This window comes from Siphateles boraxobius, unplaced genomic scaffold (genome assembly GCF_051911475.1).
Source record: "Siphateles boraxobius isolate OS27281-9 unplaced genomic scaffold, OSU_SipBor_1 5, whole genome shotgun sequence".
Classification (NCBI taxonomy): domain Eukaryota; kingdom Metazoa; phylum Chordata; class Actinopteri; order Cypriniformes; family Leuciscidae; genus Siphateles; species Siphateles boraxobius.
The window spans coordinates 2,109,836-2,132,218 of NW_027509141.1; the positions used below are offsets into that span (position 1 = coordinate 2,109,836).

General features: G+C 39.1%; 1 protein-coding gene across 2 annotated transcripts in view; it reads right to left on the bottom strand.

The window, feature by feature from the left end:
- Window positions 1–22,118, bottom strand: part of pip4k2cb (phosphatidylinositol-5-phosphate 4-kinase, type II, gamma b) — a 44,996-nt gene extending 22,878 nt beyond the window's left edge. Inside the window, exons 1-4 of one of the 2 annotated variants that reach the window (XM_077204429.1) lie at window positions 21,799–22,118; window positions 19,849–19,973; window positions 19,512–19,609; window positions 18,346–18,442 (exon numbers count right to left, since the gene is read on the bottom strand). In XM_077204429.1, coding sequence (XP_077060544.1) covers window positions 18,346–18,442; window positions 19,512–19,609; window positions 19,849–19,869 — 216 coding nt within the window. In that variant the 5' untranslated portion in view covers window positions 19,870–19,973; window positions 21,799–22,118. Of the gene's footprint in view, window positions 1–18,345; window positions 18,443–19,511; window positions 19,610–19,848; window positions 20,168–21,798 lie in introns of those variants that run through there. The other variant, XM_077204428.1, reaches the window with a different exon arrangement.
- Window positions 22,119–22,383: the final 265 nt, after the last annotated feature.

The window sequence follows — 22,383 nt, forward strand, 5'->3', positions numbered from 1 at the left end:
CAATTAAAAAAAAGATATAACCAGAAAGAATTGACTAAATAAATGTGAGAAATCTCCTTTTCCTCTATCCCAGCTCTAATTGTCCTTCACATTCATGTACAAAAGATTTACACAGCACCCTTTGATTTACACCTGGTCACAAAAGGAAACTGAAAGAGTATGGTTAATTAGTTGTTTTCTTTTTATTAAAGGCTTAATCAATATATTTATAAAACAAATAAAGATCAGTAAACAGGTAAACAAATTAAAATAATAACCAGATCGTCAGGAGAGGGCCAGGCCAAAATAACAAACAAAACAGGGGCTTCCTAAAGTTTAAACCCAGTTAAATTCCCTAACAAAAAGAAATCAAAATAAACAGGAGAAAAGTTTAGGAGTGGATAATCCAAACAAATTGGCACCCGTCTCCCTACACGGTTTTACTCTTCAAACTCACACAGTCTAAAGAGTCACTGTACTCAAGACAACAGATTTCACAAAAGTTTTACAACTGCAGTTAACACCAATGTGTCTGGGATAGCTGAAGAGGGATTCCTCCTGAACCCAGTTTCTCTGCTGCTTTATACACGCTCCTACTAATTAGCATCAGCTTTGGATGGTTTGGAGTGCTGCATGGCAGAGAGAGAGAGAGAGAGAGAGAGAGATAGAGAGAGAGAGAGAGAGAGAGAGAGAGAGAGAGAGAGAGAGAAGGAGGGGGAAAAAACATCACCAGCACAACATACACACTAAATAACCGATAGGCAGTCACCAATTCACTTTCACTATTAAAAATAAATAAAAATAAAGAGCATTCACATGTTATTGTAATCATACATTTTTAAACCATTTATGACCTAGACAACGCATCCGTAACATTTTCTGAGCCTTTTTTGTAACGGATGTCAAGATTAAACTCTTGAACAGTGAGAGACCATCGCATAAGCCGCTGACTCGCATTAGACATGCGCTCAAGAAAAATTAACGGATTGTGATCTGTGACACTACTATTGGAGCAACACTACCACCTAAATACACTTCAAAGTGCTGTAGTGCCATCAACATTGCCAATGCTTCCTTCTCAATAAAACTATAGTTCTGCTGGCACCTTGAGAACTTTTTGGAGAAGAATGAAACCGGATGCTCTACACAATAATTGTCCTCCTGCAGCAGGACCGCACCAGCTACTGTAGCTGAGGCATCAACTTCCAATTTAAATGGGGCATCAAATTGAGGGGCTTTGAGTATTGGGGCGCTACAGAGCAAGTCTTTCGCGGCATTGAAAGCATCCTCACAACTGGGTGTCCAGATAACGACTCGGTTACTAACGTAACCTCGGTTCCCTGAGAGGAGGGAACGAGTATTGCGTAATCTGCCGTGCTTGTGCTTGGTCAATTTGCTTCAGTCGATTGAACCTAAAGAACTCAGACGACGGGGCGCCCAATATATAGCCCTTGGCCACGCCCATCTTGGCGGGCTCTGACGCGCGTGGACGCGAAGCACGCTCATTGGAAGCGGGTTCAGAGTCGCCCCGTCATTGGTTCGTGCAAGTTGCCGCAGCACAGCCAATGACCGAGCTGCCTCGCTCATTGCTGTATGCTGTGCAGCTGCAATGCGTTTTACATAAAGACTTCAATATTTCTCGAGAAAAGGAGTTTTTCCATAGCGTAAGCATTACGCAATAGGAGAGACCTCTCGAAAGGGAAACCTCTTTGTAGTGCTTAGCAGATCAGTTAGTGGCGAGACAACTAAAGTAAAGTTTGGGCAGAAAGCACGGTAGTATCCACACATTCCAAGGAACCTGCGCAGTTCACGTTTATTAGAGGGAATAGTGTATTCGAGGATAGCTGCAATTTTGGCTTCGACTGGCTTCACCATTCCTTGACCCACTCGTTTACCCTAAAAACAGACAATTCCCTTTGCGAACTCGCACTTAACAAGGTTCACGATCAACGAGGCATCAGCAAAGCGCTGAAAAACATTCTCAAGGGTGGACAGATGTTCTGTCCAGGTATATGAGTGGATAACCACGTCATCCAAGTACACTTCACAGTTTTCCACACCTGCAAACACATTATACATCAAACGTTGGAATGTGGCGGGAGCATTTCGCATCCCAAAAGCTAAGACAGAATACTGCAGAAAATTGTCTGGGGTGACAAAAGCTGAGATTTCTGATGCACGCAAAGTCAGAGGCACCTGCCAGTATCCTTTCAGTAGGTCTAGCTTTGTTACAAACTTAGCGTTACCCACCCTGTCCACACAATCTTCCATTCTAGGAAGTGGGAAGGAATCTGCTTTAGTGATGTTGTTGACTTTGCGAAAGTCGGTGCAGAAGCGATAGGTGGAGTCAGGTTTTGGTACCAATAAGCAGGGCGAACTCCAGGGACTCTGACTTGGCACAGAACTTCCGCTATGTTATGCTTTTGGGGGTTGACTCGATAAGGATGCTGTTTGATGGGGGATGCATTTCCAACATCAATGTCATGGGAACACAATGTAGTTTTTCCAGGCACACCTGAGAACAGACTAGGGAACTTTTGCAGCAAATCAGCCAGTTCTTTAGTTTGACTTTCACAGAGATAAGCAAGGTAACTCTTGAGGTCGTTTAGAATGGCACGGTTCTGTATGCGTGTGGAGGAAACTTGAACTTCTCTGTTACACAATCGGTCTTCTTCCATGGTATAGTTGGAAACCATAGTAACAGTGGAGGTTGGCACACTTGCCATCTCACACTTCCCTTCATCTGTGGGTTTGTCACACTTTGTTTCACTTTTGCATTGTGAGGTCACATACCTTTTCAGCATGTTGATGTGGCACAAACGGCTTTTACTTCTGCGGTCAGGTGTGTCAATAACGTAATTTGTGTCACTCACTTTCTTCTTGACAACGTAGGGACCATTAAACTTCGCCTGGAACACAGAACCAGGAGTGTGTAGCAAAGGTAGAACCAAATCGCCAGGCTGGAAAGATCTGCTAACAGACTTCTGGTCAAAGCGTGCTTTCAACTTGCCTTGTGCTGTTTCAAGGTGTTTTGCTGCTACTTCACAAGCTCCATGAAGTCTCTGATGGAGAGACTGGACATAGTCAGGGATAGTCACCGGCGTTGAATGTTCAGCCAACAGCTGCTCGCTCAACAACTTTAACGGTCCTCGCACCACATGACCGAAGACCAGTTCTGCTGGACTATAGCCTAGAGACTGTCTCTCTCACAGCGAACAGAAGAAAGGGGTGACCCTCGTCCCAATCTTTCCCCGTCTCAACACAATATTGCGCAGCATCGTTTTAAGAGTTTGATGAAACCTCTCAATCGCACCTTGTGACTCCGGGTGGTAAGCACTGGATAACTGATGATTTATGTCAAGCTCCTTCAAAATCTGTTCAAACATTCTTGACGTAAAATGTGTGCCACGGTCCGTCTGGATTACTTTTGGCAGGCATAAAGTGGAACAGAACTTGACCTGCTCTTTCGCAACTGCTTTGGCTTTCAGGTTGCGTAACGGAACTGCTTCAGAAAAGCGTGTTGCAGCACACATGATAGTTAACATATATTGATGTCCTGCCTTGGACTTAGGCAATGGGCCCACGCAATCGATGATCAGTCGTTCAAAGGGCTCACAGATCACAGGGATTGGCGTAAGAGGAGCGACGAGAACTCTTTGGTTTGGATTTCCTGTGAGTTGGCAAACTTTGCAAGCTTTTCAAAAGGCAGACACAGCAGACTGTATACCAGGCCAGTTGAAGTATCTGGAAACTCGATAGTATGTCTTCGTCACTCCTAGATTACCAGACATTACGTGTTCATGAGCCAGCTTCAACACATGCAGGCGATAGCCAGAAGGCAACACAATTTGCTGGACCACCTGACAATTCTCATCATCTTCGTCTGGTTTCCATCTACGCATCAGTAGTCCATGATCCCAGAAATACATAACCCCAGAATAAGGCGCTTCCCCAAGATCTGCAGCTTTAACACACTTAGCTAGCGTTGGGTCTTCTCTCTGAGCAGTTATCAAATGTTCTCGACCCATTTTTAAGGGTTTTTTTGACTCTGAACTGGGATCAGGCGAAAGCTCTTGGATGAGCGAATACTCATATGGGGTAGTGTCAGGGACTAGAAAGGAATCAGAGAGATCCACCACTTCCTTGAATTTTTGTGCCCGTGCACCCCCCCTTGTAGCTTATTATTAACGTTAACTGACGAGAGAGAGCGCAGTTCTGTTGAATGCTCTTGATTGCTGATCGTTCACTCAGCACGTGTTATTTGGATGAAAACTAAATCGTATATGTAAGTAAAGTAAAACATGAACTGTTACCTGATTTATGTATAACGAGTTATTCCCTACATTATTACTGGATGTTTGCAATCAAGAAGTTCCATGAACGCAAACATCAGCGCGCGCACCGCAAACCAGCATCTCCGCGTGCGAATACTGAATTAAATTGTCTTTCACGTCTTTCACTTGTACAGACGAATTCACACAAAATTATGTAAAAACGCCCATCTAGTGTCCTAGTAAACAAAGTCAGTTATATCATAGGTTATATCTCAAGTGAACATAGCCATGTTCAAATTGGGTCCGTGCATTCGGACTTAAAGGGGCAGCAGTTTAACAAACCCACTGCTGTTTTAATGTTAATCAAACAATGGACAAATAAATTACTTACTGTTCTTGACTAAATAGGCTACCCTTTTCAACTTTAAAAAAAGATCCATCTATATTTAATTTATTCAGTAATGAATATGCACTTTTTTCACATTTGATTACTTTATCAAATCTCTGTACCTGTTAGATCTACTCAAAAAACTCTAAAAACACTGTTTATTTCTTTTGTAGCCTTTCTTTGTTCTATTGTATTTATTTGTGAGTTGATTATTTGCTCTTATTTTTGTTGCTGACTGCTTACCTTTAATAATGGTTTAAATTCACATTAATTAGACTGGAAGTTTTTGTTGCAGTATCAAAATTGGATTAAATAATTGATATTTCACTGGTGTCTAATCCACTGACCCCTCTGGAGCTGCTCTAGTCTAAATATGTGCTGTGCTATTCAATGAAAGATAAATGATAGAGCAATAGAATGTACAATAACAGAAGCTCATACAATGCATTTTAGCAGGCTTAATTAAGCACAAGTATATAATACAACTTTCATTCTTCAGGTCAATCATATATAATAATGGGAAAAAATCAGTTTCAATATCCTTTCAATGGTTAAGGGGATTTCCCATGCCTGACAGCGCTGGTTTTGCGAACAAAATGACTCCCAACTCTAACTCGGTACAATATCTCCTTCAAGATCCGCTTGAGAGGAGAACTTGAGAGGCAAATAAACTCCTTGTGAAAGAGCTGGGCCCAGATCAACCTGATATCTCTATCAGACAGCAGGCTAGCGATAAAGGGAAGCAGTACGTGAGAGGCTTCTCTCGTAGCTGGTATACTAGAAAGGCCTGGCTGGCTGACTGTGGCCATGCTAATGCCTTATTTTGCTATCCGTGCTTACTTTTTTAAACTTTGGGGACAGATCCAGCATGGACCGTTACCGGAGTGAGGGATATGAAGCACCTGTCTGAGAAGATAATGAAACACGAGAACACCAAGGTACACATGTATTATTCCGTTAAACTAGCTATACTGGGAAGAGTTAACATCGCAACGCAGCTTGACGAAGGCCACAGGGTTGCGGTGAAGAAACACAACGAGGAGGTGGATAAAAATCGGCATATGTTATCCAAAATAATCGACTGTGTGAAGTTTTGTGGGGCTTTCGAGCTGGCCTTGCGTGGGCATGATGAGACTGACACCTCGAACAATCCCGGCATTTTCAGGGGACTGGTGGACTTCGTTGCCTCACTCGACGGCGTGCTGGAGGAGCACCTTAAGACAGCCACCGTTTTTAAAGGTACGTCTAAGACCATTCAAAACGAGCTATTAGACTGCATGCTGTCAGTGCTGAAGGATTACATTCTGGAGGAAGTAAAGCACACGGATTTCATCGCCATACAAGCCGGTGAGACGACTGACATTTCCACCCACTGCCAGCTGGTGCTTGTGCTACGTTACATCGACGGCAACAACAACATCCAAGAGCGTTTTTTCGAGTTCATTACGATACAGAATGCCACCGCAGACACCATCACTACAGCGCTTCTGGAGAGGCTAAGCATCATACTTCCAGATGGACAAAAAGCCAAACTTATCGGCCAAGCTTATGACGGAGCTAATGTAATGAGGGGAGCCACCGGCAGAGTGCAGCGCAAGGTAATGGATGTCTACGAAAATGCTCATTATGTCCACTGCTATGCGCATCAGCTGAATCTCATCATGCAGCAGGCAACGTCACACATCAACAAAATCAGCACTTTTTTCTTGGATCTTGCTGGATTTTCTGCATTCTTCTCCAGGTCACCCAAGCGAACCACCGTGCTTGACCAAGTGGTTGCCCATAGACTTCCCAGAGCCTCTACAGCACGCTGGAACTTCCACAGTCGCACTGTAAACACAGTGAATGAACACAAGGATGACCTCCTAAAGTGTTTTCAGACCATCAGAGACAATGGAAACTTTGATCCCCTTACTGTCCGAGAGGATGGGGGCTTTGTGAGGATGCTTGAAGAAGAGGCTTACTGTTTTTTTCTGGCACTGTTCCACAAGATCATGTCACACGTGGACATGCTGTTCAACCATCTGCAGAAAAGGAACATCGACCCTGTCTTCATTAAAGCACTTGTCCAGAGGTTCACAGACAGCATGCAAACGATCAGGTAAATAACTGTATTTTCTATTGGCTGATAAATCTTTTGTTTTTAGAAATGTGTTTTGCTTATTTCCAGCTGTGTCTAAATGTGCCTAGTCATCCAAGTGGATGATTATCATAGAGCCCATTACAATTATATGTGTTTTAGTATTTTAAAAGCAAAGAGACCATTAGATTTGGATAATAATGTAGGTAAAGTAGTTATCAAACACAGTTTCTAACAACAGGCTTATTCTGGTGTCCACCAGGTCAATTTCTAGAAGAGGCCTAGTTGTTATTAAAGATTAACTTTATTGTCATTTAGACTATTACACAGGAAAAATGCACATCAGAATGCATCCAGCTCATAAATATAGTAGAACAATGATAGAAATGTAATTATGTAGCCTACCTCACAGGGCTAGACATAGTCCTTATGTGTGTATACGAGTCGAGACGGATGTGCACGTGTGGGAGTAAAGAAGTCTGATGACAGGTAATCAACTTAAACTTTATTTTTTTGACCAGGGCCTCTATTCCCTCTCTGTGTGGGGACGGTGCATTGGACCAGCAGCAGCCTATAAAGCGACGGAGGATACTGGGAACAGGAGAACAACAAAGGCTGGCTACTGAGGTCAGTTGAGATGTAACAGTCAGTGTTTCCTCTACAAAGATTTTTTGGCCTGTGGTGGCAAGTAGCTACGTAATAAAAAAAACCTTAAGGGTGGCATATTGCCACATCTGACTGATCGATTGATGGAGCAGGTGGTCTGCAATTTATATTTGCATCCTTATTATTGTTAGCTCAGTAGATTCCAGGTTTATGAAAAAGCAGTCACAAGCAGCAAAATAATAGCAGTTTTCATTGGAAAGAAATTCAGTGCGTAAGGAATCCTCACATGTGACAGAAAATATGTGGTTTTATATATTGAAATTAAACCTCGTTTTGTAACGGAAACCAATTGGGAGTTAGTGAGAAGTAAACATAGTGTAAAGTGCAATTAGGAATAATGGTGTTAAAACCTTTAGTAATCATACTTGACTCGTTCAGTCAGAATCACTTTCATTAAAATAGCTTTATTGCAAATTTAAGCTGATGAATCTTTTACAGGTATGTGATACTATCCTGACCCATGCCGAGGAGCGGTTCTCCTTCACCCAGCATCTCATCAGCGCAACACTGTTGCATTGAGAGCTGTTCCCACAACACCATGTGAAGTTCCCTATACCACTCACCAGAAACCGCATTCATTGTATGGCTTTTTTTTCATTGTGACAAGTGTCTGCAACTATGCCAGGGGACAACACCCTGAAGAGAAGAAAATTATAGATTAAGAGCTAATGGGAATGGGCTTTCAAAAGCCAGCTGAGACCATGAGGGGATTGTCATTATTTGTTGTGGAGCCAGTAACAAAACTTCTTAATTTTATCAGGAACATGAGGTTGGTTGACTTATTGGCAAGACAAAATTTATTGAAGTGTTGATATTGCACTAATATGTCTATAAGATAGTTTTAATTACTGAAGGTCGTCAGACATGGTGGTGACTAAAGATGAATTTAAAATTACATTCTGTATAAATTACAGGAATATAAATATAGGAGGCTGTTGAAAATATTATTTGTGCATAGAGAGAGAGAGAGAGAGAGAGAGAGAGAGAGAGAGATAGAGATAGAGAGACTGTTTGAGTGGAGGAAGGTACTCTGTCTTTCTGTTATCGGCCTGCTAAAGCAGGTGTAACCCAAGTCACTAAAGAAATCCTGTTGATGTAAGGAAGAAAAAAAAGACTAATACTCATGAATATGTAAAACAGTTATTTTATTAAATATCGGTGAAGAGAAAAATAAGAAAATGCATAAATTAAAAATCATTTAGAAAAGTTATTCAATTTAATAAGATTAAGATTGGTCCAAATAGACGATCAGGGAGTTATACCCGCCCTAATGGGTGGAGCCAGGACACAGATGATGCAACACTCCTTGCAAGATAGAGAAGCAGCTGGCACGATCCTAAAAAGAGAAGAAAAAATAGAATTAGAACGAACAAATTAACAGTCAGGGGTGGTAAAAGTACTCAAAAATTATACTCGAGTAAAAGTATATATACCTAAATAAAAAATGACTCCAGTAAAAGTAGAAAGTCCTCCATTCAAACATCACTTGAGTAAAAGTACAAAAGTATCCGATTTAAAACGTACTTAAGTACCGAAAGTAAAAAGTAAATATTCAAACTGTAAATATCAATAATTAAACATTGCATATCACTCCCAAAACAATTGATCTGTTTTAATTGAACAAATTATTAGATACTGCAATTAAGAATTTGTTAGATTTGCAATCATAAGAGACAATGAAGCACCTTGCATCAATTCTAAACAATTTCATTAAGTTTAGTGACAGCATATTATGGTGCAATGACTGGTAGGCCATTCTTTGATACAAATTTTACAATTTCAATTCAATTATTGTGGTTTGATTCCGATCTTGATTCAATAGATTCATTTTGATAAATATTTGGTACAGTAGATGCATGTTAATTTTTAAATTAAGAAAATCTCACCTAATTCTGTAAACATAGGCTACAGAGAGCCTTGTCAGCTGGTATTATTATATGTTAAAAATACATGTGATTTTTATTATAATAACAACTTTATAATATTTTAATGATATAAGTAAAAATATAATAAATATATAATGCACATTTAACAAAATACTAATTTATACTAATATTACATATATTATTAAATACTAATTTTTCTAGCCAACTAACATACTATGGTCATTAAATGTTGTTTTTTTTTCCTGAGGTAAATGTAACGTTATGTGACATTGTTCTCCAGCTGTTTTATTGACATCAATCCGCAGTTGAAAAACACTGATTTATTGATATTATGTATAAGGTATATACATTTTGGTAAGTTGTACTGTATCTTTCAACATAGGCTACCTATTATTGTTCATTTGTGTTTATTTACAATTAACTAGCAGTAAAGAGATTAACGGCACCCCATAGCAGGCGCTAGCTATCTGTCACATCACATTTAAAAGCCTCAACACGGTATTTATTGTTTGAATTTCATAATAAAATTGACAGAATCTGAGAGCTGATAATTTGTTCCATATCAAAAGTAACCTAATCTGTCTTGTCTGTCGGTGTCAGTGTCAGTGTCCTCTTTGCTTCGCTTGAGAAAATCTCTCTGCGTGAGAAAATGGATGTGTGTCGTGAGAGCGTGTGGAAAGTGTCAATTGCGTGAGTCTGAATGAGTGAGAGTTGGCAGCTCTGCAATAGACATGTTCCATAACATTAGCTGCATCAAACAGAAGATCTGCAAGATACAGTGTAAGCGGGAATCTCTGGGTCATTGCTGGGCAGAGCTGCACCTTCACCTGTTTCTGCGGTCATCTTCCACAATGGCGAACTGACTGCTATGTGAGCATATGCTGGCAAAGAGCTTGCGCATTCTTTTTTTCAAAATAAAACCAAGTTTTTCATTGGTTTGGAAAGCCAGTGTATTAAATACTTGGAGCAGGAATGGGGAAATGTAACTGAGTAAAAAGTAAACTTTGTCTTCAATATTGTAGTGGAGTAAGAGTAAAAGTAGAATAAAAAAACTCAAGTAAAGTACAGATCCCCGAAAAAAATACTTAAGTAAAAGTAACGAAGTATTTCTACTTCGTTACTTACCACCCCTGCTAACAGTTGTATCAGAGAAATAACAGAGAGAGACTTTGATAAGGAAGTGTATATTGGGTTTCATCGGTCAATGATTACGGGTGAATGTGTGATTGATTACACGAATGTTGCAGAGAATACGGGCCTAAAGTTGGGAGTTTTGCCTTAACTTCATAATTGAAAAATTGAGTTCTCTTGGTTGGGTCTTTTCTTTCTTTCCTTTTTTCCGTTTTTTGTCTTTTCTATTTTTCATCATTTTCTGAGTCGAATGCTGCACATTCCTTGTCACTGGACGTATTGTCCCTGCTTCACATCGGGGGAAAAACTATTGCAAGCAGAAACTGGCGAGCCATGCCTATATAAGGACCGAGTTTTGTGGATCAAGGAATGAACGGGGTGGTAGGATTGTGCACATGTTTTCCCTCCCTTTCTGACTGTACTGTGTTGATCAGAACTAAATTGCGGAAGAAGGATCTCGTGTAAGCAGCAGTGAGCTGGAACTGAGATTTAGTAAAACCTAATTCATATTGAGACTGCTGTTTGAGCAGTAAATTTGATTTATTGTGATTTTATTTTCCCTACTGTTGTTTTTCTACTTTCAAATTCTATTGTATTTTATTTCTTTTAATTATTGGTTTTATATATATATATATATATATATATATATATATATATATATATATTTATTTATTTTTTCCGGGAGAACGAGAGTAAAAAGGGTAATTTAAAGGGTTATCATTTAGAAGAATTGTTTCAAATAAAAAAAATGTATTCTCTACATATAATAAGCCAATTAGAAACAATTCGAATAAATAGGTAAAAATAAATTGTATATTTATATATTACTAGAGTAAGAGTTAAAAGCATTAGCTTGAATCTAAATAGGTCACAAAAAAAGAGAGAAATAATTAATAATAGTGATAAAATAAATAGGAAATATAAATCTATATAAATAAGGGTTGTAAGAAGGCTACACTTAATTTGTTTGGAGCAAATCTTTACTGTCATCCTGGTCATTATATATATATATATATATATATATATATATATATATATATATATATATATATATATATATATTCCCCTTGTGTTATGTGGAGATGTTTTGAAATTTCACTGCTTTATTTTATTATTAGTATTATTTTTTTTATTTACCATTTTCCTAAAATACATCTTACCTGTTTCTAACGCAGGCAGTGTTGTCGCCATTTCCTTCTCCTCTTGTTGTTGACACAGTCTCTTGAGCGAGTTTGGTCTTCCCAAGGGTGTAATCCATCAGCCAGAAACTGAAGCCTCGCGGGAGCCGCCATTGTAGCAGAACTTCACCTGCTGTTAGCATTACATTGACTCCCATTCATTTTGGCATCACTTTGACAGCGAATAACTTTACATCTGAGGTGTCCAAAGACTTCATTTGTCCATTATTTATTTCTAAAGAAACACCACGATGTATAAAAGGCTCCATTACTTTGTATCTTACGTTATGGCCCCGTAGAAGCCGTTTTTGTAAAAATAAGCTAACGATTGCGTCATAGCCACGCGACTCTGTCGCACAATAGAGAAATTACCGTATAGACAGGAGGAGAAGCTCATAGGCAATCTTTTACTGTCTATGAGGCAATCGGGGGGACATAGAGGCATAAAGTCAATGGAGAAGCCCATAGATAGAGAGCCCATAAAAGCAACAGGACAAAAATATTTCAACAACGTGTTTGAGGAATTAGGTGATTCAGATTTGTCTTGGCACAACTACTTGAAGATTTACAACTGTCAGACTGTCGTCAAGCTCAGTTTGAGCCTGTGCAGTCGCTCAGCCATCAGGATGTGAGTGCTCTAATCGGGCTACAGTTTTCTCCGTTGAAATCAAGGGGGTCGCTGTGTCCATTTCTTTTACTTTCTATGGGTCTTCCGGTCACTGGTCCAAACAGAAGCTTGAACAAAATAATGATAATGAACCAAAACAACCCAGCTGACTTTTCTAAAATCAAGTGAATAATGAACCCATACACAAAATAAATATATTTAAATATATTTTATAGTGTCAAAAATATATGTGGCATATATTCCAAATACATTGAAATATATTTGCATTGTTGTTCACTTATATTTAAATATATTTGAAATATATTCTCAAATATAACAAAAATATATGATAAGTGTGCAATATATTTACATTTATAACGTAATGTAAAATATATGACAAAATATATGGTCATAAAATATTTAGCTTGCTAAAGAAGGGTCGAAAATGTATTTTGATCATAGTAATTCCTCTACCTTTTCCCCATATACACAAAAGTAGGCTACCATATTTCACTACTGTATTATGACACACAGCTATAATAAATACTGTACTAACATTTAAATGACTGCAATGTAAAATGACAGATAGTTGCTTTCCTAGGACTATTAGGCCATAGGTGGCACTAACACTACGTACAATTATTAGATTTATTGTTGTTTTATTTTAAGGACTCTGAGTGCTATTAAGAGCAAGAAATTAGTTAGTGATGAGATGATTTGTAAAATGAGAAGAAACAAAATTGAATTGGCCTAATGTAAACAAATGGTGAAAATTCCACAGGTCACACCAAAAGTGACGATCGGATAGACAAGCGGTCACTAACAAAATGCGGGTGCGGTTGTGATCTAAGGGAAAAATCTTAATGATCAGAAAATGGTCGGAGAGTCTGACACCTGGATCCAAGGGCTCGTGCTAGTAACAGCTTCCCTTGCCAACGAGGGAAAGACCATTGCAATAACTCGCAAAGAGTCACCCTGGTGAAGACGGGATGTCCATGGGGCAAACGAGATGATCAACACACCTGGAGGAAGATGCAACAACTAATGGGCTGAGTTTAGCAAAAGAATCTGTTTTGTGATGATTTTATTTGATTGAATCAAAATAGGGCTTAGGATTGATATAGATCCAATGATTTGATTGGTTACTGATTGATTAGAAAATATTTCAGGTAAATTATTGGCATTATTGAAGAAACTTCAATCATCACAAAACAGATTCTTTTGCTAAACTCAACCCATTAGTTGGTGCATCTTCCTCCAGGTGTGTGGTGGTGGTAATGGCGCAGTGGATAAGACACATGCCTTTGGTGTGAGAGACCCAGGTTCGAATCCACTGTGAGACACCAATGTGTCCCTGAGCAAGACACTTAACCCCTAGTTGCTCCAGAGGCGTGCGACCTCTGACATATATACTCTGACATATATAGCAATTGTAAGTCGCTTTGGATAAAAGCGTCCGCTAAATGAATAAAATGTAAAAAATGTAAACTTGATTAGACTTTCCAGTAAGGGTAAGAAAGAAAATCTGGCTAATCATGGAAAATCTGTATAATAAGCAAAAAAACACAGTCCGTAATGGAAACAGAGTTAATTTTGAACAACTATATTGGTTAAATATAAAATATATAGATTTTATTAAATGGTGTTAAATAGAGTTTATTAAGTAAAATATTACCTGATTGAATTAAAAGGTAACAAAATATGGTTAGCAAAATGGAGGTGATATATGGAGATGGGCATGGATTGATGGTGAATGGATAAGATTGGTTAATCTTTGGGTGATTGGGGGTACTGTTTGCAAACTGTACTACCAATTTCAGCGATAGGATTATCAATATTGTTGTTTTCCATGCATTATAACTTGTGTTTCCAGCTCAGTACAGAGACTGTTTAAAGCTGGAATGTCTGTTCATTTGGTAAAAATGACAGTCTATCCGGATGATGATGAACAAAAATATGATACAAGTAGCGAGAGCTACTGTGCAATGTGTTAAAATGAGGTATGCTTTCTTTTCTCTCTGAGAATGTTTGATATGTAAAGAGGGTTACAAACAGCGGTAATCCGTGCTACGAGATGGCGTACAAAGAGAGGGTTTGAAATGCGGGATTTTATTCTACTTTTATTCTTTGTATTTTTATAGTCTGATGAAACAACCAAGAGATGTGAAATTGATGTGTTTTTCCTACTTAAAACTATACACTATTTCTTGTTTATACTGAGGTGACTGAGGGTCTGATCTAGGTCAGTAGTGCAATAACAGCGTTTATTCATTTAGCCCGGCTTCAGATATAGTCTTTACTTGCTTGCTAATACTTTGGACTATCTCCACAAAAACAGCCTAAGCTTTTTACCCTTTCCAAATCTTATTTCACAAGTTTAAGAGAGTGATCATATGAAAATCAGTATAAGTGTGATGTAATGACTTAAATTTGCTGTCTTATTATTTTAATTATCAATGAATGATAAAAAGAGGGGAATTGTCGGAGAAATTTAGGAAATGCTTCCTTTCACAGTACGTTAACTTACGTGTACTTACAGTGTACTTACCTAAGAAAGTACTGGGTAATAATGCTTAATTTAACAGTGCGTTAACTTACGTGTACTTACCTAAGAAAGTACTGGGTAATAGAAGGTAAGTACATGGGTTAAGGTTAGATTTAGGTGTAGGTTTAGGGTTAGTACCTAGTTATTACCCAGTTATTGTAATTACTATAATAAGTACATAGTATGTACATGGGGAACAGTACTGTAAAAGGAAGCGTTACCGAAATTTAATATGTTCTATATGTGTGACTTTCGTATACGTGCAAATGTGTGACTAATGTAGGACCGAGACAGAGGGCCTCCTCTACAAGGGTAGCATATGATAAGCAAATCGAGCGAAGTTAGTTATGTTAAGACATATCTTCATTTGGCTTAGAGAAATAACCTTAGGGGGGAGTCAGGACGATAAGGAAGGAAGGCACACTCTGCAGGCACTTTGTATGACTGTTGACCTTTCCTTGCAAGGGAATAAATAATCTTTAAAGACAATTGGTACATGTTTGTCTCTTATTCAGTGATGGAAAATTGTTTGCAACAACAAGTCTGTACTTCCTGCTCCAAAACCAGAGCTTGCTCGGGTTCCACCACCATAGGGAGGACCCCTAGATATCTGGGCGGACGAGAACCGAACTGAATTCTGTATCCCTTTTCTGTTGTATGCAGGACCCAATGAGATATATTTGGCAGTAGTTTCCACGCTGCCAGAAATTCTACTAAGGGAACCAGTCTCTCGAGACTGGTCTCTTGATTTGGTCGAACAGCCACTTCAGTGCCCTATAATGGCAAACCAGCAGGGAACAACTGAACTGACTGTTCTACGACCCTCCTCGGAGGATCGTTGAGATGTGCAGACACCTCAGCAACCTGAAGCGGTGAACAGGCAGGGAATAACGGAACTGACTGCTTTACGTCCCTCCTCGGAGGATCGTTTGGGAACGCTGACACCTCAGTGCCCTGAAACGGTGAATCGTGAGGAAAAACCGAACTGGCAGTGCTGCGACACTCCTCAGAGAGTCGCCCCCCAGAGGGCGCAGAGAAATGGTTTCTCGAAACCCTCAGAAGCCTGATAGCCTCGGCATCAGGACTTCTTCTTTATCGAAGCATTTTTAGAGACGATGACAGTCCTCAGATATTGCCTGCTTCTAACCGGTTTCGACTGCGACCGCCACCCAGACGCCCCTGATTGTGGAGCAGCCAGAGTTGCGACGCTTTGTTTCTGCTGCACTCTGTGCTGCGAGGAGCTTGTAGACGGCCGAGACTGCCCCCGCCCAAGAGTCTCAGAGACATTAGATCGGCGAGGAGGAAACTTCTGGAACGCCACTGATTGTTTTTTCGTCTCCTGAAATCTAATCGACAACAGTGTTTATAGCGTCGCCGAATAGACTCGATGGCGAAAGCGTAGCGTCCAAAAGAACAGATCTGTCTCTATCCTTAATATCGGACCAATTCAGCCATAAGTGTCGTTCCGTGGCCACCAAGGCTGCCATAGAACGGCCTATTGATTTGGCCATCTCCTTGGTGACCAGGAGAGACAGATCTGTTGCGCGACGCAATTCTGGAATTGCGTCAGCACTGACTTCCTCACAATCATCCATGTCCCTTAGTAGATCAGCCTGTTATGCTTGCAAAATTGACATGGTATGCAAGCATGCCGCAGCCTGACCCGCTTTCCACAAACCATAACATTGCTATAGTTAGATGTTTGTGGATTAAAAACACAATATGATACCGGTGTCTTCCACGACCTCGACGATCCGTGTGGAGGTCGTGAAAAAACGTCAAACCCCGAATTGGTAGCTGTGACCTAGATGGTAAGTATCTCTCATCTAGCAAACTTTTCTTTTAATATTCATCATGTTTCTCAGCTGGCCAATCTTCATTATGTTTCTCTGCTGGCCAATCTATATTGAGTCACAACCTCCATAAGCTCCTCATCAGCAGGGGTATGAGATGGCGAATTCTCAAAATCCCCTGCATCAATGCTGATGACATCCAGTTCCTCAGAACTGGCCCGTGGAGAAGAAACTGCAGCACGCGCTTCTCCCTGAGATAGGACACTGGATCTGGCTGGTGAAGGCTGAGATAGGCCTGGGCCCGTCTCAAACCTCGCTGTCAGATCCATTTGCGAGCCCCAAGATGTGCGTCGCCGCTGTGCCTACGCAGCAGCGGGACCCGCACCGTGGGGAGCGTGCACCAAACCGTCCTCCTCGAAGAACGCCCGGCGGGAGCGGAGCGTCCTCACAGACAGCTTCTCGCAATGCTCAAAGAAAAGCCCTCGAGAACTGTCTGGGCATGCTCCACTTCCAAACAAGCAACACAAAGCTTGTGTGTGTACCCGGGATAAAACGAGGGCAGGGAACAGCACACCACTTAAAATTGTGCTTGCTCTGCATAATATTATATATATATATATATATATATATATATATATATATATATTTGTTTCTCTTGTGAATATTGTGCTTGCAATGACAGACAACACTAAATAGACAGAGACAGTATACAGAGAATGGTTGCTGAAGGCACAGAACGAAGCATGGTCTGTTTTCAGGTGTCCTTTATAGTTCGCTGGTTTATGACGTCTCGTCACACCATTGGACTGATTATACACGTGCTTCACGACACAATCAAGCAGGGGCGTTCCCACCGTGTCTCGATGCAACTTGAGTTCCCTTGAACCCATACAAAAATGTAATATATGGCCATATATGTACTTATATTTTAAATAGCATGACATATATCTATACATTTATTTGACTTATCTGAGAACACAATAAATGCCTGCCACATATATGAACATTTATGTGTCCAAACATGTGAAGAAAATATTTGAGTTCATCCATATATGATACCATATATCTGCATATATTACAGTATAGTTGTGGTTTCTCGCATATATGGACAACATTAAGTATAAATATGTGACATAGATATTTGTTTCCCACATATTTAATAAATGTATGTAAACATACATGCATGTGATACTGATGCATTGAAATAAGTACATATATGCATATATACATATATGCGTCTTACATATATTTAACATTTATGTCCATATACTGTAAAATATATGGCACTTACATGAAAACGGCCATTTTTGCTATATTTTAAAATATATGTTTCATATATGTCTATGTCTTTTATATATATGAATTTTGCATACATTCTCATATAGGCAGCAGACATACATGGGCACTGACATTATATATGTAAATTACATATATTTACATATATTACATTTCTGTATGGGAAAGGGAACTCTACTGTCATGTAAAGAATTGGCATATTTTAAAGGTTAAAAGCACACATATACAGAATACTACATTGGAAAGTGCCTCATGCAAACATAAAAGCAAATGATGGGCACCATTCAAATGAAGTTGAGCACACGTGCTCTTCCGTAAAATAGGCCTGACCTGATCTATGCAAATAATGAAAAAGAGAGGCTCACTACAAAATATTGTCTGGAACAGTTGTGACGTTTAATCATGATTGTGACTGATATGTAACTTTTTAAAGTACAGTTGAGAACTATGCTACAAAAAACTGACACAGGGCGCATTCAGCCTTTTATGCTTCCAGTTTTAAACTATACAGAAATGTCATACCTGATAATCTTGATGTTCAACTCCAAATCTCTCTCTCAGATACCGGAACACAAGTGGGCAGTACTCCTTAAACTTAAAATGTCCAGGGAGGTTTTCCCTAAATATATAGACATAAATAAATAACATTGTGGATTTTAACAGTGTAAGAGCACCTTTAATAAACTCTCTTTCCTTAAATAACTAAAACAAGGAACTACTAATAAAACCAAACCACTATAAAACCAAACCAATCTCTGTTACCTTAAATTATATGTTTATCTCTGTAAAGCTGCTTTGAAACAATCTACATTGTTAAAAGCGCTATATAAATGAGGATGACTAATGAATATATATTTAACCATTATCCTTACAGTTCAAGCATTGCTTTACTAACATACTAAAAACATACTTTTTCCTCTTCACTACCTAAACGTTAATGGACAATCTTTATTCATTTTTTTGCTTACCTGGGCTTCACGACATTAAGGCACAATTTCTTTAAACAAACAACATGAATGGTGAAAATTGCTACAAATAAAAAAGACTTGATAATGATTATTCTGCTCTGTAATAATAATAATTACTCTTATTTCATTAATCTATTTCATTTAATATTCTAGTGCATGCATTTGTGTATGAATAAACAATATTTTTTCTTGTTTGGTTTTTGCTTGACAATTGTGGTGATTGCATTTAATCATAAGAACTGTGTCTAAGGTTGCATTGCATTGAGGTCACAAGTCTGGACTGTTTGCCAGCAACCCCCACCAACACCAAAAAACAACCCTGTCTCCATACCACAGCGGATTATGAGTTTTACAAAAGCTTTGTGCAGTTCATTATGCACAAAATAGTCTAAAACTGTGACAATGAGAAAAAGTATTTTCTAGATATCAATATTTGTATCACTTGTATCTCTTTTAAAGAAGAGGAATTTAAGTTAAATTTAAGTCTCCATCAAAACTAAAGGAACAGATAGGAGGTGAAAATTAGCACTTTATTTGTATGTGTATATATTTATATACGCTATATATGCAACCTTATGATGTCTTCTCAAACTATCCTAAAGTCCAAATATTCAAATGTAGCCTACTAAAATTGACATTGGCTATTCATCAGTCAGTCAAAAAATATTTCTGTTGAGTTTTAGTAAGTATTTGTTGCAGAGTGTGTTCGATAGAACATACTTGTTGAATAAATGGTTGTTGACTTTCATTTTTATGTTGGCTTTGAAGTCATCTGGAAGTAGCATTACTGGCATTGGCACTTGAAATAGGTCATTTATCTGTAAAGGTTAAATGCAGGAAGGTTAAAAATTAAAGCAAGATTGATTTTTTTATTATTATTGTATAATGTTGTTTTTTATATGCATTAATGCCAGCCATTCTCCCAAGCACATAACAAAAATAAACAATATACATCATACTATAGCAATAGGGCAACATATAATTTTAAAGCGTTACAGGAAAATAAATAGAAAAATAGAAAAAAAAATCATAATAAAGAAGGTCAGTAATAACATACCGTGTGATTGATGCCCCACATAAACACAGTCAGGACGGGGTCGCTGGCCCAGAATATCTCCACTTTTTGATGCACAAAATGTTTTTTCTTGCTTTTTGTTCGTGAAAGTCTTCTTGAAATAGCCCCTGTTTTACCAGGGGAAGACATAATTGCAGAAATGAACCCAGGTAATCTTAGACCAAAACAACAACTTGCCGCCTCAGTTGTGATGATGAATGTCTTGAAATGCTTGAGACATTAACAGTTGCAATGAACCTATACAGTAGAGGATAAACTACTCCGCTGACTTGCTCAAAAATAGCTTGAGAGAATTAAACTTGTCATAACTTGATCCAAAACAGTCACATGCCTGATCAGCATTTCTGTCGGAGGCGTGTAGTTTTTCTTGTAAATGAAAGCTCCTCCTAGATCAAAAGCAACAAGTCTAGAAATTTTTTAATAAGAGCTTTCCTGATAAGTTCAGTGGTGAAAGAGCAAATAGATGCATGTGCATGTGCTGAGGTGAGGTGGTTAGTTGTGTTGACACAGTCAAATGTGTGCTCGCCATTTCTGCAGTGACCGAGTTTAGCTTACCAACACATTTAAAGGGGTCCTATAATGCTTTTTTACATTTTAAACTTTCTGTAGCGTGTAATGATTAGAAAATCATTATGTTAATTTTACAATATTTTCATGCCTTATAGTCGCATTTAGCAGATTAGGGGCCAGAATTACTAAACAGGGCAAATCAGTGTGAGAGCACAACACATAAAAAAACAAAAAAAAACACAGATATTAGTGGAAAGATCAGTGTGTGATGTATCAGCCGGATCATTTCCATAATGAGCAACACAATCTACCAAGAGCAGCGCAAATTATTTTAAGACGTGCTTTTTGGGCATAAAACAATGGCGCAAATGCCAGTAAATTAAATAGTGCAAACCTTAGTAAATCACCTTGCATGATTCATTTAAATACTCGCCTCCCATAAATTTAGCGTCTGACAGGGAAACTCCTACAAATGCTTATGCAATAAGGTCAACCGCAAAAATTACCCCATCTACTTTTCAGTGATATTTTTTTACTGTGTGTCTTTAGTAAATCCTGACAGTCGTTTAACGCCAAAAGAGGGTCAGTCAAATCCTGGTGCTGCGTCTAGCCATTTTTTCCTCTGCCAGCATAAACTCAAGAAGCAGTTGCGGCTGTACGCCAGTCGCCAGGATAGGACAGACCTCCTGAATAAGCTTACTGGCCAGGGGTGTGTTTCCAAAAATCATCGTTAGCCAACTATGATTGCAATTTCCACTGAACTCTATTAGTAACTATATGCAACTTGCAACATAGTTGGCTTTGGGAAACCAGGCTGATGTGGAGGCGTTTTGCCACACATTTGAGGTAGTAGCTGAACAGAAGGGTTGGGAAGAGGATGACTGGGCATGAGTATTAGTACCCTTCCTATCGAGGAGAGCACAATGGGTCTACTACTCTTTGTGGCAAGCAGGAAGAGGCCGAGATCCATGGGAACTAGCGAGGCCGGCGGAGAGATTGCTAATAAGCGCCACCTGCGTTATCACCGGATGACAGCTGTTATCTTGTCCATGCTGGCAAATAATCATGATCACCCGACATGAGTTACGTAAATAATTGTAATAGCACGGCCATTCAAAACCAGGGTCTACCATGTGCGTAGTAAAAAGATCACTGAAAATCATTTTGGCATTAATGTAAACACAGAAATCTGATACCAGTCCTGTCAACAATTAATGTAAACAGGCAGGCCAAAAAAAAAAAAAAAAAATCGGATATGGTCAAAAGATCGGATCTGTGCATTAATACTTGCAGTGTAAATGCAGCCTTTGTGGCAACCAGGATGAGACCGAGAGCCATGGTAACTCGAGTCTCACAGAAGTAGATCCGATTAATAGACATTTGTCAGTTCCCACCTCCTTCCCTGAACAACTAACAACTAACCTTGTGTCAGGGTTTGGGATTGAGAAGATGAGGCGAGGACTCAATCACAGAAGAATGAAGGCTTTTATAAAAAATAAAACAAACAAAAACTACCCCAAGTGGGAAAACAACACTGACTTGACAACAGACAGGAGGACCATAACAGGGTAGAGTTACAACGACGAACCAGCACAGGACCGTAAACACAGGGAGAGCAAACAAAGCAGGTAACGAGGGAGGACAGGTGGGACAAATTAATCAATAATCAGCTAACAAGGGAAAGCTAACATACATGACAAGCCATGTGCTCACACCAAACATGACTAAAATACAAGCACATGACCAGTAAAACAATTCATGAGCCATGTGCTAACACAAAACGAGACATGAACATGCAGCTAATGAGAACACTCATAAGCCACTTTTTCACACAAAACAACATCATGAAAGCACACAGCCAGTGTAAAACACAAGCTGTGTGGTACACACTACACAAAATGACAGGAAGGCACGTGAAACAAGGCACACAGACAAAACAAAGCAGGAGTGTCAGGACTTTGTCACAAAACCAAGAAATAAACTAGACAGAAGTGACAGAACCCTGAC